We start from the raw sequence: 12,267 nt of genomic DNA, 5'->3' as shown, positions 1-12,267 counted from the left end.
CGGCAAACTATTCCAACAGTACGTCATAGATGCATATGTTAAAACAGAGGGCGCGCGCCTCAACTATCTCACATTACATCAACAAGATCTACACATGGAACAATACAAAGGACTATCAGACGCACTGAAAATAGCAACGTACGTGTAGGCAAAATAACAACAACAACATTTATTTATATAGCACATTTTCATACAAATAATGTAGCTCAAAGTGTTGTACATGATGAAGAAAAGAAAAAAAAAGACAAAGTAAGAATTGAAATAAGACAACACTAATTAATATAGAATAAGAGTAAGGTCCGATGGCCAGGAAGGACAGAAAAAACAAAAAAAACTCCAGACGGCTGGAGAAAAAAAAATAAAATCTGCTGGGGTTCCAGACCATAAGACCGCCCTGCCCCCTCTGGGTAAAATGATCACATTACCGTCCACATTTCCAGGAAGTCCAAGATACATGCAACAAAACTATCAGGATGCCATGGCCATAGTACGTTCGGAAAGCCTGATTTATTTATCACTTTCACATGTAATCCTACTTGGCCGGAAATTATACATGCACTGTCGGATACCCAAAGACCAGAGCACAGACCTGATATTGTAGTACGAGTCTTTTGGATTAAGCTGCAGGAATTACTTATAGACTGTGATAGCCGGCCCAGACACAGACAGGCGGACACGTTGTCGTCACCCACAACACGTTTATTATACCTATTGTTTTCACAAATGCACCTCAAAAACCCCCAAATACCCCAAAGTCCAGGCCACTCCTCGAATGCCTTTTCTTCTGTAGGCCTCCTCCACTCCTCTCCTTCAAGCTTTGTCTTTCTCCTCACCCGACTCCAGCCCTGAATGAAGGGAGGCGGCCCCTTTTATATGCACCCAGATGTGCTCCAGGTGCTTCCCGGCAATCTCCCACCAGCACTCCCCAGTATGGCGGAAGTGCCAGCTGCGTACCCGGAAGCACTCCGGGTGTCCCCACTTGTCTTCCCCCCAGCACTTACTAGTGTGGCAGAAGTGCTGAGGTCCAGGGTTCTACAGGTATTGGGGTGCCCCCTGGCGGTGACCACGGGCCCCTACAGGGTTGGGCTTCACAGCCCTGTACCCGTGGTCCCCAACACAACCAGGGTAGACGCCCCCTCGTGGTCTGGAGGAGGCGTGAGCCCTCCTCCGGTCCTCTTGGGCGTCCCGGCTGGGTTCCACCCCCAGCCGCGTGCCACAAGACATTCTACAACAACATCTTTTTGGGGTTGTTATTACACCGCCGTATGCTATGGTGGGCGTCGGCTAGTATATGCTTGAAACAGATCAGGCAGTGATGTAAAATGTGAGGTAGAGTATGCCTACATTATGTGCGTTGTAATGTTTTGCGTATGTGCAATTGAGTAATGACATCCCCATTCAACATACGTAGCCTGAGCTGACCATGCAGCGAATTTCCAGGAAAATATTTGGCAAACAAGGTCACCATGCCTTAACCACTCAGTTGAAGTGTCCCTTAATGATAAATGCTGCATGGCGTTCAGTACATTATAAAGTTTGTGTTATTCTTGTTATTCATGCATATTGCATTTGATGCTGAAAATTAATGATAATTAAAAAAAAGTATAGTATCATCTTTTGTGGTTCAAAATAAAATTTTAGTAAAAGACCAGTTTTGTTTTAATAGACTCAGTTTAACAATGTAAAGTATCTAAATGTAAGCATTAACTGCTTAACATATAAACGTAATTTCCTCATCTGCAACCATGCTGCTGCAGCCTTCAGGGTTTTGGCTAGAACATGCTTCTCTTAATGAACAATCATTTTAGACAGTGGATTCTTTGTTGCACATGTAAAGCAGACAAAGGCCATGGTAATAAGTTAAATTTATACCTCAATAGCTATTGAATGTGGTCAAGAGATCACTTAACAAGTCTTGTTTCTATTAGCTCTCAAAGTATTACTGAATTAATGTTATCTGAATTAGAAAATAAGGCTGAATACAGTTCCAGTGTCTGGTGATGAAACAAGTTTAATTATATACTCTCTCTATATATGTTTTTTTTATAAAGGAGGAGACCAAGGACTGTTAAACTCATTTTTTCATAACTGGGCAGTAAAGGACATCGATAAACATCTGCCTTTCTTGTACAATCTGAACACAAGTTCTACATACACCTATCTTCCTGCATTCAGACAGTAAGTACAAGTGTATCAAATTTCTGTTCTACTGAACTGTACATAGTGCACAAAGTGTAAAAGTATCAAATCTACTAGGAGTCTATATTTTACAACACTTCATATTCACACTAGTACAAACTTTGCAGCTGTTGTCACAAAAGGTGTCTTATACATTACACTTTAAATCACAACTTTACCAGTTTAGTATCCACAAATATGATCAATGGTAAGGTATTTATTAGCAATTTTAAAAAGCAAACGCAAATGAAAAAATCAAAACCAACTAATTCTCTGTTACCCAGGTTTACATTACAACTGCCATAATAATGGCACAGTGAGGAGAAAAAATAAAATAAATGAGCCTGACACACATCTAGTAAGTTTGACCTAAAAGTGCACAGGGGTCCATAGGTAGAAAAACTTCCAGATTGAAAATCTGTTTACTTCAGTAGAGCAGTTCTAAACTCAGGAGATTTTCTCTTGTTCATGGCCACAAGAAACTGAAAAAGTCAATTTAGTTTTCGTACTTTAATATTTTACCTGCCCATATTTATTCTGTCTTTCCTCTCTTTTTTGGCGATAATTTAAACTGTGTATTGAGTGTAGGTAAGGGGATCCACTATCCTCAGTTGAATTCCATTCGGTGTCATTTTCTGAGTCACTTTTGCATGTTCTCCCCTCATGGGCTTTACTCAGGGTATTCTGGTTTTCCTCCCATATACCATATCCCAAAATATGTTCTTAGGTTCCCATGTGTTCTTGTTGCTGAATACCTTGTAAAGCAATAGCTGGGATCCACTGTACATATCCTTTTCATAATTTTAGAAGTTTAACTAGATTAATCATTCCTCACAGTTTATTCCTTTCTGTCCAGGAATCAGAAATCTCACTCTTTCCAGGACATCGCTTATATGTCTTTTTTGTAATATGGAAGTTTAACTTTACACAGTATCCAGTTCTCAAATTACTTTAATGTTCTATTTTATTTTGAGCAAACAAATAGCAGTTTAAATAAAGAATTTTGTCAAATGAACCCCATGTTCTAATTAAATCTTGAACACAGAGCTGTTTTATTCTTTATTTTCTTCTTCCTTTCAGATTTGGCCATGAAGCAAAAATTGTCCATTTTCTTGGAGCAGTGAAACCTTGGAGTTATAAATATAACCCACAGAGCAGAAATGCTTATCAGGAACTTGATTCACCAACTGGGCATCATGATCCACAGTTTGTTAATCTTTGGTGGAAGGTTTACAGTTCTTGCGTTGTGCCTGCAGTGATGAAACACGAAGAAGTCAAGTTATCAAATCTTTCAAAGCAAAAGGTAACGGAATTTCATAAGAGACTCAGGGAATTTTACAGTGATTTATAGTACATCTTAATTATATGAATGAAACTGGCAAACAAAATATAAGTAATAAAAACACAATTTCTGATAGAATAGGACATAACTAAGGTGCAAGGTACTTCTTAAGAATATGCAACATATAGTTATTCAAGGAGGACATTTTTAATTCTTAAGCAGAATGATGTCAGTGCTACAGCATGCAATTGTTTGGTTTTGGCTCAGAAGTACCTTCACTAATACCTTAGACCAGTGTTTGTCTACTTCAGCCCTTGGAGCCCATCATGGTTGTAGTTTTCTATCTCAACCAAAAGCTTTTTGTTGTACTCACAGCTTAACTAAGCAAGCTGTTATTTCCCAGTTTCTGTGTTTTAATTTCAATCCAAAAATTCCAAAATTGGGTTTACTAGAGTTTTATTAGAATGTAGCAAACATTTATGTATGTTACATGGAAATAATGTAATTTTTTTATCTTGGACCTAAAGATTTTCATCATATTCATTTTCATTCCAGTTTTCCAGGTGTTCTGGTTATTTAAACTGTTACTTAGTATTTCGCACACTAGTGGATATGACTATCACAAACAACAATTGTCATTGTTAGGATACAATTAAGGATGTAGACTCCACAGAAAAAAAAAGTGAGGAAAATGACAAAAGATAGCATTTAAAGCAATGGTAAAATGACAAACAAGAGCTTGTAACATGATGACAAACATGCAAACATAACAGTGTTTCTCAATAATGTAAATCTCACACTATTGTATTTTCTGAATGTGAATAAGAAGAAAAAACCATGAGATAATTGTGGAAAAAAGTGAATGACTGTTTGTGAAATTGGTTGGAACAAAACGCTGCAACCACAGTGAGCCTCCAAAGCTGAACTTGAGAAGCACTGCCTTAGACCATCCAAAATGGGCACTAATTAACTGGAATATTCTGTACTCTGACCTTTCTTTGAGAATTATAAAGACACGGACAGTGAACTCTTCTTATCATCTAGGTTTTTTATTAAAAATTCACTTATTGAAGGTTGTGCATTCATTAAAATTATGGATTATCAGTTTTAAAATAAGAAATTTAGCAATGTATAATTAAAGAGACCATTTACATTCAGTAAATAAATATGTTAGTTATGCTTTATTTGTATTATCATGTTAGCTTCGTTATTAGCATAGTTTGATGCATTCTCCAGTTATTGGTCTGGGGTGCATTTCCTAAAAGCATTGTAATGCTAAGAATATCCTAAACTCCATTGTAAGATTGATTAATAATTTAGGAGTGTTTCTCAAACCCCATCATAACTAAAATGGCATGTTAAATCTTTTGTAATTTATGTGCTCCTAGACCGAGTGATTAATCGCTATGTGCTTCTTAAATGGGCTTCTTCATGTACTGATCATAGCCACAAACAGTGGTCATCGCAAAGAATATCTTAAATTCAAATTATGACAGCTCTCTGAACACTTAGAATATTAAGATTTATGTTGAAATTCTAATATTTCCATGATGAAATGTAATAAAGCATTCATTTTGTTACATTTTGTGGACAAAGTGCTAAGTTCATTTTAATAAATTAAACTCTTAATAATTACAAATGGGGTGGCATGGTGGCGCAGTGGGTAGCACTGCTGCCTCGCAGTTGGGAGACCTGGGGACCTGGGTTCGCTTCCCGGGTCCTCCCTGTGTGGAGTTTGCATGTTCTCCCCGTGTCTGTGTGGGTTTCCTCCGGGCGCTCCGGTTTCCTCCCACAGTCCAAAGACATGCAGGTCAGGTGGATTGGTGATTCTAAATTGGCCCTAGTGTGTACTTGGTGTGTGGATGTGTTTGTGTGTGTCCTGCGGTGGGTTGGCACCCTGCCCGGGATTGGTTCCTGCCCTGTGTTGGCTGGGATTGGCTCCAGCAGACCCCCGTGACCCTGTGTTCGGATTCAGTGGGTTGGAAAATGGATGGATGGATGGATAATTACAAATGTATAAGTTAACGATACATTGGTGTTCTTTAAAAGTTTGGAAAAGTTATTGTAATAATGTTGCAGCTAGCTTTACTTTCACTGAGACATTTTATGTGTTGCAATTGGTTTTGTGGAGAAGCTGGAAGAGAACAAAACACAAAACTGGATACCTGATATGTGGATTATGAGACATAAGTAATATGGGAATTTTATTATAGATATTTTGATATTTTTTGCAGCTGTTTAGTGTTAATTGCAGTTTTATTAGGAATTGTGTTATCTCAATTTTATATTGCAATAAAATTGGTTTCTTCATCCTGCACAGATAACAGCTTAAAACAATTCTCATTCACTTAATTAAGAATAATGTATTTTTTTTTATAATTTTGTTTAGAATCAAGAAGAAATTACTAAAGAGATAAAGACAGAGGATTTGCCTTCCGTAACTGAAAATTCACTTTCACCATGGCAGGCCTCTTCTCTAGTAGTGACACCAATAGAAGAAAATGTAAGTTTTATTGTATAATTCAGTGAACTGTGCATTAGGGTTTATTTGGATGATATTCTCTGAAAATAAAACTGAAAATAAAATTTCAGTTTTTGCTAATATAAACCCTAAAATCAAGACACACTAGGTTAAACATTTTTCAGTTTTAATAAGATATTGTTTCCTACAGTGTGCAAGTAAAATTGCATCATTCAGAGGGAAGTCATTCAGCATGATGCTTTTACCACAATGTTTGACAATAGGCAGTGTTTCCTTTTGTGTCAACTGACTTTGCACCAAAAATATTTATAGTGAAGATGGAGGGATGTCTCTGTGGCTAAGGATGTATGCTGGTATCTGGAAGGTTCCTGGTTCAATTCCAAGTACTGCCAGAAGGGATCCTACTCTGGGCCCTGGAGCCCTTAACCAGAAAATTGGTCTATTGTACAATAGCTAACCTGGCATTTTGAACCCCCTAAAGCAGGCATGTCAAACACGCGGCCCCCAGGCCGCATGCGGCCCGCAACAGAAATCTGTGCGGTCCGCATGACAGATCCTAGTTAGCACTGAACTTGTACAAAATGATTACTATCATTTGTGATTGAATCATTCTGCATCTTCGGTGTTACTTATTGACTTTTCTTACTTCTGCCTTCTGACAAAAGCGTGTTTTCCCATGGCATTACGGTACCGGAAACGTCATGTGCTAGTATAGCCACGAGCCTTGTCCAATGTTAATGAGCCACGACGTCGCAACTGAAGTGCTAGGCTGCAGCAGCAGGGGCGGCCTTAGGCATGTTGCAAACTGTGCACATGCACAGTGCCGCCAAGCCAATATATATTGAATATAAAACAGAAAGAGAAAATAACGACACAGCTGACGGCAATGTGGCCGAAAAACATTGTGTTTCTTGTTAATTAGTACGCTGTATTTACAAATGTCGCTAGAGTCAGAGCAGTAAGCTATATGTAGTATTATAACATTCTGCTGTAATGAGAATATCATGGGCCGCCACTTGGTTTTCAAGTTACGGACACGCGTATATAGAAGCTTGTCATGAGCACGAGGCAACTATGCAGTGTCCGCAACGGATGTGGCCATCTGCCGTGCATAAGATACCGTATTGACATTGCCAGGCGAAGGGGCCACCAATTATTTCTCTGCCCAGGGCCGCCACGAGCCTATAGCCGCCCCTGCTAAGGCTACACTACTGATTGGGCTGCTGAGACTGGCCACTGGGCAGAACTGACCATCACGAGTACTAATAGCCCGCATATTTTCATGTTTTTTGCTCTAGTTTCATGTAATTTTTTGCTAGTATTGTAACGAAAAGTTAGTGCAGACTACAGCTGAAGATCTGAGTTGGACGCGACAAGTTGGTGAGTTGTTTATTAACATATTTTTGTGATTTTGAGTTTGTAAAATTATTGTAGGTCAGGTGGCTTTTTGCATATCGGCTTATTTTACATTATAAACTTTGAAATAAACTTAGTAAAGTAAAATTTGATTTTTGGAGGATTTGTTTTCCAACTTGAATTACTGAGCAATGAATTCAGTGAGCATTTTCGTGATTTCAGTTCACACAAACAGGGCATTGCGCTGTTCTCTTACAACTCTGAGAATGCGCCTGAGAATATCCAAATGGAATTGATTGAAGTGCAGTCAGATTCTATTCTGAAGGCAAAATACAACGAAGGCAAAATACAACGAAGTTGGTGTGCCAGGCTTGTATGCTTACCTGCCACCCTCGTATGTGCAGATCTGTAAGTTGGCATCGAGAGTACTGTCAATGTTCGGAAGCACTTACCTTTGTGAGCAATTGTTTTCGTTAATGAAATCTACCAAAACCCCACATCGCTCAAGACCTACCGTCGAGCACCTTTCACCCCTCATAAAAGTTGCAGCTGCACAAGATTTCAAGCCTGATATTGACGAACTGGTTACTAACAAGAGATGCCAAGTGTCGGGACAAAAGAAATAAATCTCACACTGTAAGGCTCTTATATAAGCAATGAATATAATATAATGAATATAATATAATAAGGACCAAGCTAAGAGGCTAAGACTCTAATTCTACACTGTTGTATGGAGACTGTATGGAAATAAATTGCTTTTCTTTAAACTTTAAACTTTAAGTGTTACATTTTTTAAAGTTTTCAGTATTGGAAAGAAAGCTACAGTAACTTTGTATAATAGTATAATAGTATTTGTTATAGTGCGGACCGCTGACGCACGTATGGCAGTCGAAGCAGCCCACCAATGGTAGTGAGTTTGACATGCCTGAAATAATGCACTGAATATATTTGCCTATAGTGGAAGGCCTAATAGATATCACAGCATGGTCAAGTCAGTTATACAGTAGAAGAATGGAAAAAGGTGATACAAATCTAAAATACAGAAAGAAATTGATTAATTTAAGTCCATATAGAGGAGGTTTATAGATGTGGTGAGAGAGGACATGCATGTGATGGGTGTAACAGAACAAGATGCAGAGGACAGAAAGATATGGAAGAAGATGATCCGCTGTGGCAACCCCTACCGGGAGCAGCTGAAAGAAGAAGAAGAAGAATTTGAACATTTGAAATGGTGAAAACTAATAGAACTAACATCAAATAGAACAGAGTAGTGGAACCTTGTACATCAAATAGATCAGACAAATGGAACCTTGTGGTAGTGAGAAGGCCAGCATATATTTCTTGGGTTTCTCAGAGAGTATGCAGCACAAGACATAATATTGGATATGATGTGGTGTTAGTTTATAAGAAAATTCTGTGCATAATTGGAAGCCAGTGTAGTTAACCCAAAGGTCTTGTTATATTCAATCATGCAGTCACTAGATGTGTTCCATTCAGCTTCCCTGTATTTTTTTCTCAGCTTTAAATACCAAAACAGTGAGGCTTGATATCTGAACTAAATCATAAAATATTTCATAATTGTAAAATATCTTGCAATCAGAACAATATATTATTCCCTTGTAGAATAAAACATTAAAAAATGGTGGTTTTTCTGAAAGCAGATTGACAGTTGGCAGTGGATCCAAAGGATATCTCGTGTTTATAAATGTCAGTCTTATATGCTTAACTAAAGGAAGAATAAAATCCTAAAGAAGCCTTCAGGGACGACAGCTGGCATCTACAACGCTAATTCCTATTGTCTGTCCAGTAATCCACTTAAGAAGACAATGCAAGTGATTTGTGTCTACAGTGTGAAATGTTCATCTCTCTTCAAGTAAAAATAAAAAGACCATTCATTACTGCCTGTGTGGAGGTTTCCATACTCATAATGAGTCATCAGTTACAGACATCCATTTAATTTGTGCCATGTATATGATTTGAACACAAATGTTTATATTATTTAAAAAGGATCTATTTTCCTAACCCCATTTATCAAGTTCACAGTTGCAGACACATGTCTGTGATAAACTAAATTTAAGACAATAGTGCACATTTTCCTTATAGATAATCTGTGTGGGGATTCTGAGGATGTTCTAGTTTTCCTCTCATGTCTAAAGCATGTGACATACAGTATGTTAATTCCTGATTTTAAATCGGTCCCTTTTTTGTATGGAAATGTGACTAAGACTGTCTTGTCAAGGCTTTGTTTCTGCCCTATCATCCAGGATAGGCTCCAGTGCTAATGTCTTTTTATGGTCCATGTCCATCCATCCATTCATTTTTAAAAAAATACTTAAGTAACTCTTGAAAAAATGTAGAATACTGTGAAGATCAATGAAATGGTATATGCAGATGGGTCGCCTTTTCCAAAGGCCTGGCATCCACAGTTTTGACTCACGGCAGTGCAAATTTATTTAAAAACATCCAAAATATTCTCATTCATAGATAGATAGATAGATAGACAGATAGACAGAGATAGATAGATAGATAGATAGATAGATAGATAGATAGATAGATAGATAGATAGATAGATAGATAGATAGATAGATAGATAGATAGATAGATAGATAGATAGATAGATAGATAGATACTTTATTAATCCCAAGGGGAAATTCACAGCAAAGCAAATATAGGAATATAGGAATATTTAAAATTCCTGCATGCAGCACTGTCTGGCAAAATATGCACACAAACAGCATGCATACTTAAGTCCAGCTAACCCTCAGTTCCACTGTATCAGCCCTTGTGTTCACTTTGTGTCCACAATCTTCTTTATGGTTTTATATAAGTCTTGAGCATCTGCAGTTTTTGCACATCTGTGTGGAGCTTTGTGATGGTGCAGGTTGCCCTCATGCTACCAGGTCCTTTCAGTAGCCTCTTGAACACACTACCCCCAATAACGTAACCAAGGGATGAGCCCGGCCAATGAGGACTCACAAAGCAAGGGTTAGGCCATAAGTGAATCAGTATTTTTTTTAAAATCCAGAAAAACATAATGTCCAAGTTAAAGTACAATGTATTAACATTCAATCAATAAATAATCCAATAAAAAGTCCAAATGATAGTAAAGGTTAAAAACAAGCCATAAATGAATCAATTAAAATGGAGTTAAAATCATTCACAGTCTCCAGTGCTTCCCTTTAAAACTGATGTCTCTGTGGCTTATCCTATTAGGATCTTGCAGTCTGGTGAGATGTTGATCAACAGGCGCAAACAGCCTTCAGACCTGCTCGTGTCCCAGCCACCCATCTTATGGCAATCCATGGGGTGCTGCTGATCCTCCACCCCTTTGACTCCCACTGCCTTCCTGGACTTACACGGGTCCTCCTCCGGTGTATTGCAACCTTCAGTTCCTCTTGAACGCTGATCACATGAAACTTTTCTTGGGGCTCCATTCCCGGTGCCTTCTTCTACTGGTGACTCCTGCAGCTGACCTTCTTCACTTGGCTGGTCTGGTGGCCTCCCGATCCCTGTCTTTATTCAGCCATCCGCCAGACCGAGACTTCACTTCCCACAACAGCCAGGACGCTCACGCTGAGGTTCCACTTCAAATCTCCAACTCCTGCTGCCTTCGCTGTGGTGAGCCAGCCTTCTCCCGGTCACTCCTGCTCCCACCAGCGTTCAGCAGGAGCGACCACTACCATTGTCCCCGGGAGTCGGCCAAACACCCCACTAGGGTTCGCCTTTTCCATCTGCCTGCAAACATCTGCGAGTCTGCGTGTGCGCGCACTCTCTCTCACGCACACACTGGCTCCCTCGCTTCCAGCTGCCTTCTTCTCCTTTAACCTCCGTTCACTTTTTTCCTTTATTCTTTTTCTCTTTCCTCACTCCTCCACACTCGCTCTCCTATTGTTTATAATGGGGACGTGGATCAGGTGTGGCGATTAGCAGCTCCTGGCATCAATTACGGACACGGACGACTCCTCATCTGTGCAATTAAGCGATGTCTGCCCTCAATCATGAAGCGACCGGGAACCGCTCCAGCCACACTACCACACCCCGTCTTTAAGCTGCGAGTGTTGCGATTATCTATTTTAAAAAAAACTGGCCTTTTCAATCTGAGCTGTGGACCCACTACACCACAATACGCCCTTACTGGTCTTTTCTGACCCAGAGAATCTGTTTCTGACATCTGTTTTTATTTGGAAACCTTATTTAAAACTTTTATCCTTTTTAATATTATGTTTGACGCCATTTTGTTGTTGTTGTTGTTTGGAACAATAAACTAATATGTAATTGTAGTCACATATAATGTTTCTCAGTGTTAAAATGGACTGGTTTAAAAACTTTTTATGCTTTGTCATGGTAGATTTTGAAATTTCAAAACTTTGTACAACATACTCTACTTCAGGTATATCAATGTAAATGGATCTTTATTGAAACTTTTTGAAAAATAATGTGATGCCAGTTGCCCACAGCTGGCATAACCTCCTTGAACCCAGATCATTAATAGTAATGAAACTAAGGATGGCTAGGGCAAAGAGAACACATAAACAAGTGCTTCAGAAGTGCTTGGTGCAATTTATTATAACAGTCTCCAGATAATTAAAGTGCAGTGCATTCTTTAATAAAAAAACATAATCCAATAAATAATCCAATAAAAACAAATCAATCAGTAAATACTATATAAAATGAATTAAAATAAAAATGAAAACTTAGAATTAAAATTGGGACACTTCTGCTCTCTTCTGCAACCTTCAGTGCCTCTCTCTCGCCTTCCACTCGCCCATCGGATTTCCTCAGTGGGCTGAGACACCAGCAAGCTCAATCATTGTTTAAAATGGCTTTCGTCCCAGCTATTGGAACACCCAAAGCCTGGGTCAGTCATTCCTGCCCTACCATTAGAATACAGTAGGAGAACCCTGGAAGCCCTTTGACCACTGCTGCTCTCTGGATGCACAGCAGGAGCAACCTGCCCCTGGACTCCCAT

The 12,267-nt window shown here is 39.0% G+C and overlaps 1 protein-coding gene across 2 annotated transcripts in view; it reads left to right on the top strand.

The window, feature by feature from the left end:
- LOC114650934 (glycogenin-1) overlaps positions 1 to 12,267 on the top strand; it is a 57,692-nt gene that overhangs the window by 23,216 nt on the left and 22,209 nt on the right. For both annotated transcript variants that reach the window (XM_028800879.2, XM_028800878.2), the window contains exons 5-7: positions 2,052 to 2,178; positions 3,259 to 3,481; positions 5,850 to 5,963. In XM_028800879.2, coding sequence (XP_028656712.1) covers positions 2,052 to 2,178; positions 3,259 to 3,481; positions 5,850 to 5,963 — 464 coding nt within the window. The remainder of the gene's footprint in view (positions 1 to 2,051; positions 2,179 to 3,258; positions 3,482 to 5,849; positions 5,964 to 12,267) is intronic.

Source organism: Erpetoichthys calabaricus, chromosome 4, assembly GCF_900747795.2.
Source record: "Erpetoichthys calabaricus chromosome 4, fErpCal1.3, whole genome shotgun sequence".
Lineage (NCBI taxonomy): Eukaryota > Metazoa > Chordata > Cladistia > Polypteriformes > Polypteridae > Erpetoichthys > Erpetoichthys calabaricus.
Note: the sequence above shows the minus strand (reverse complement) of the source record. Positions and strands in the feature narration are given on the sequence as shown.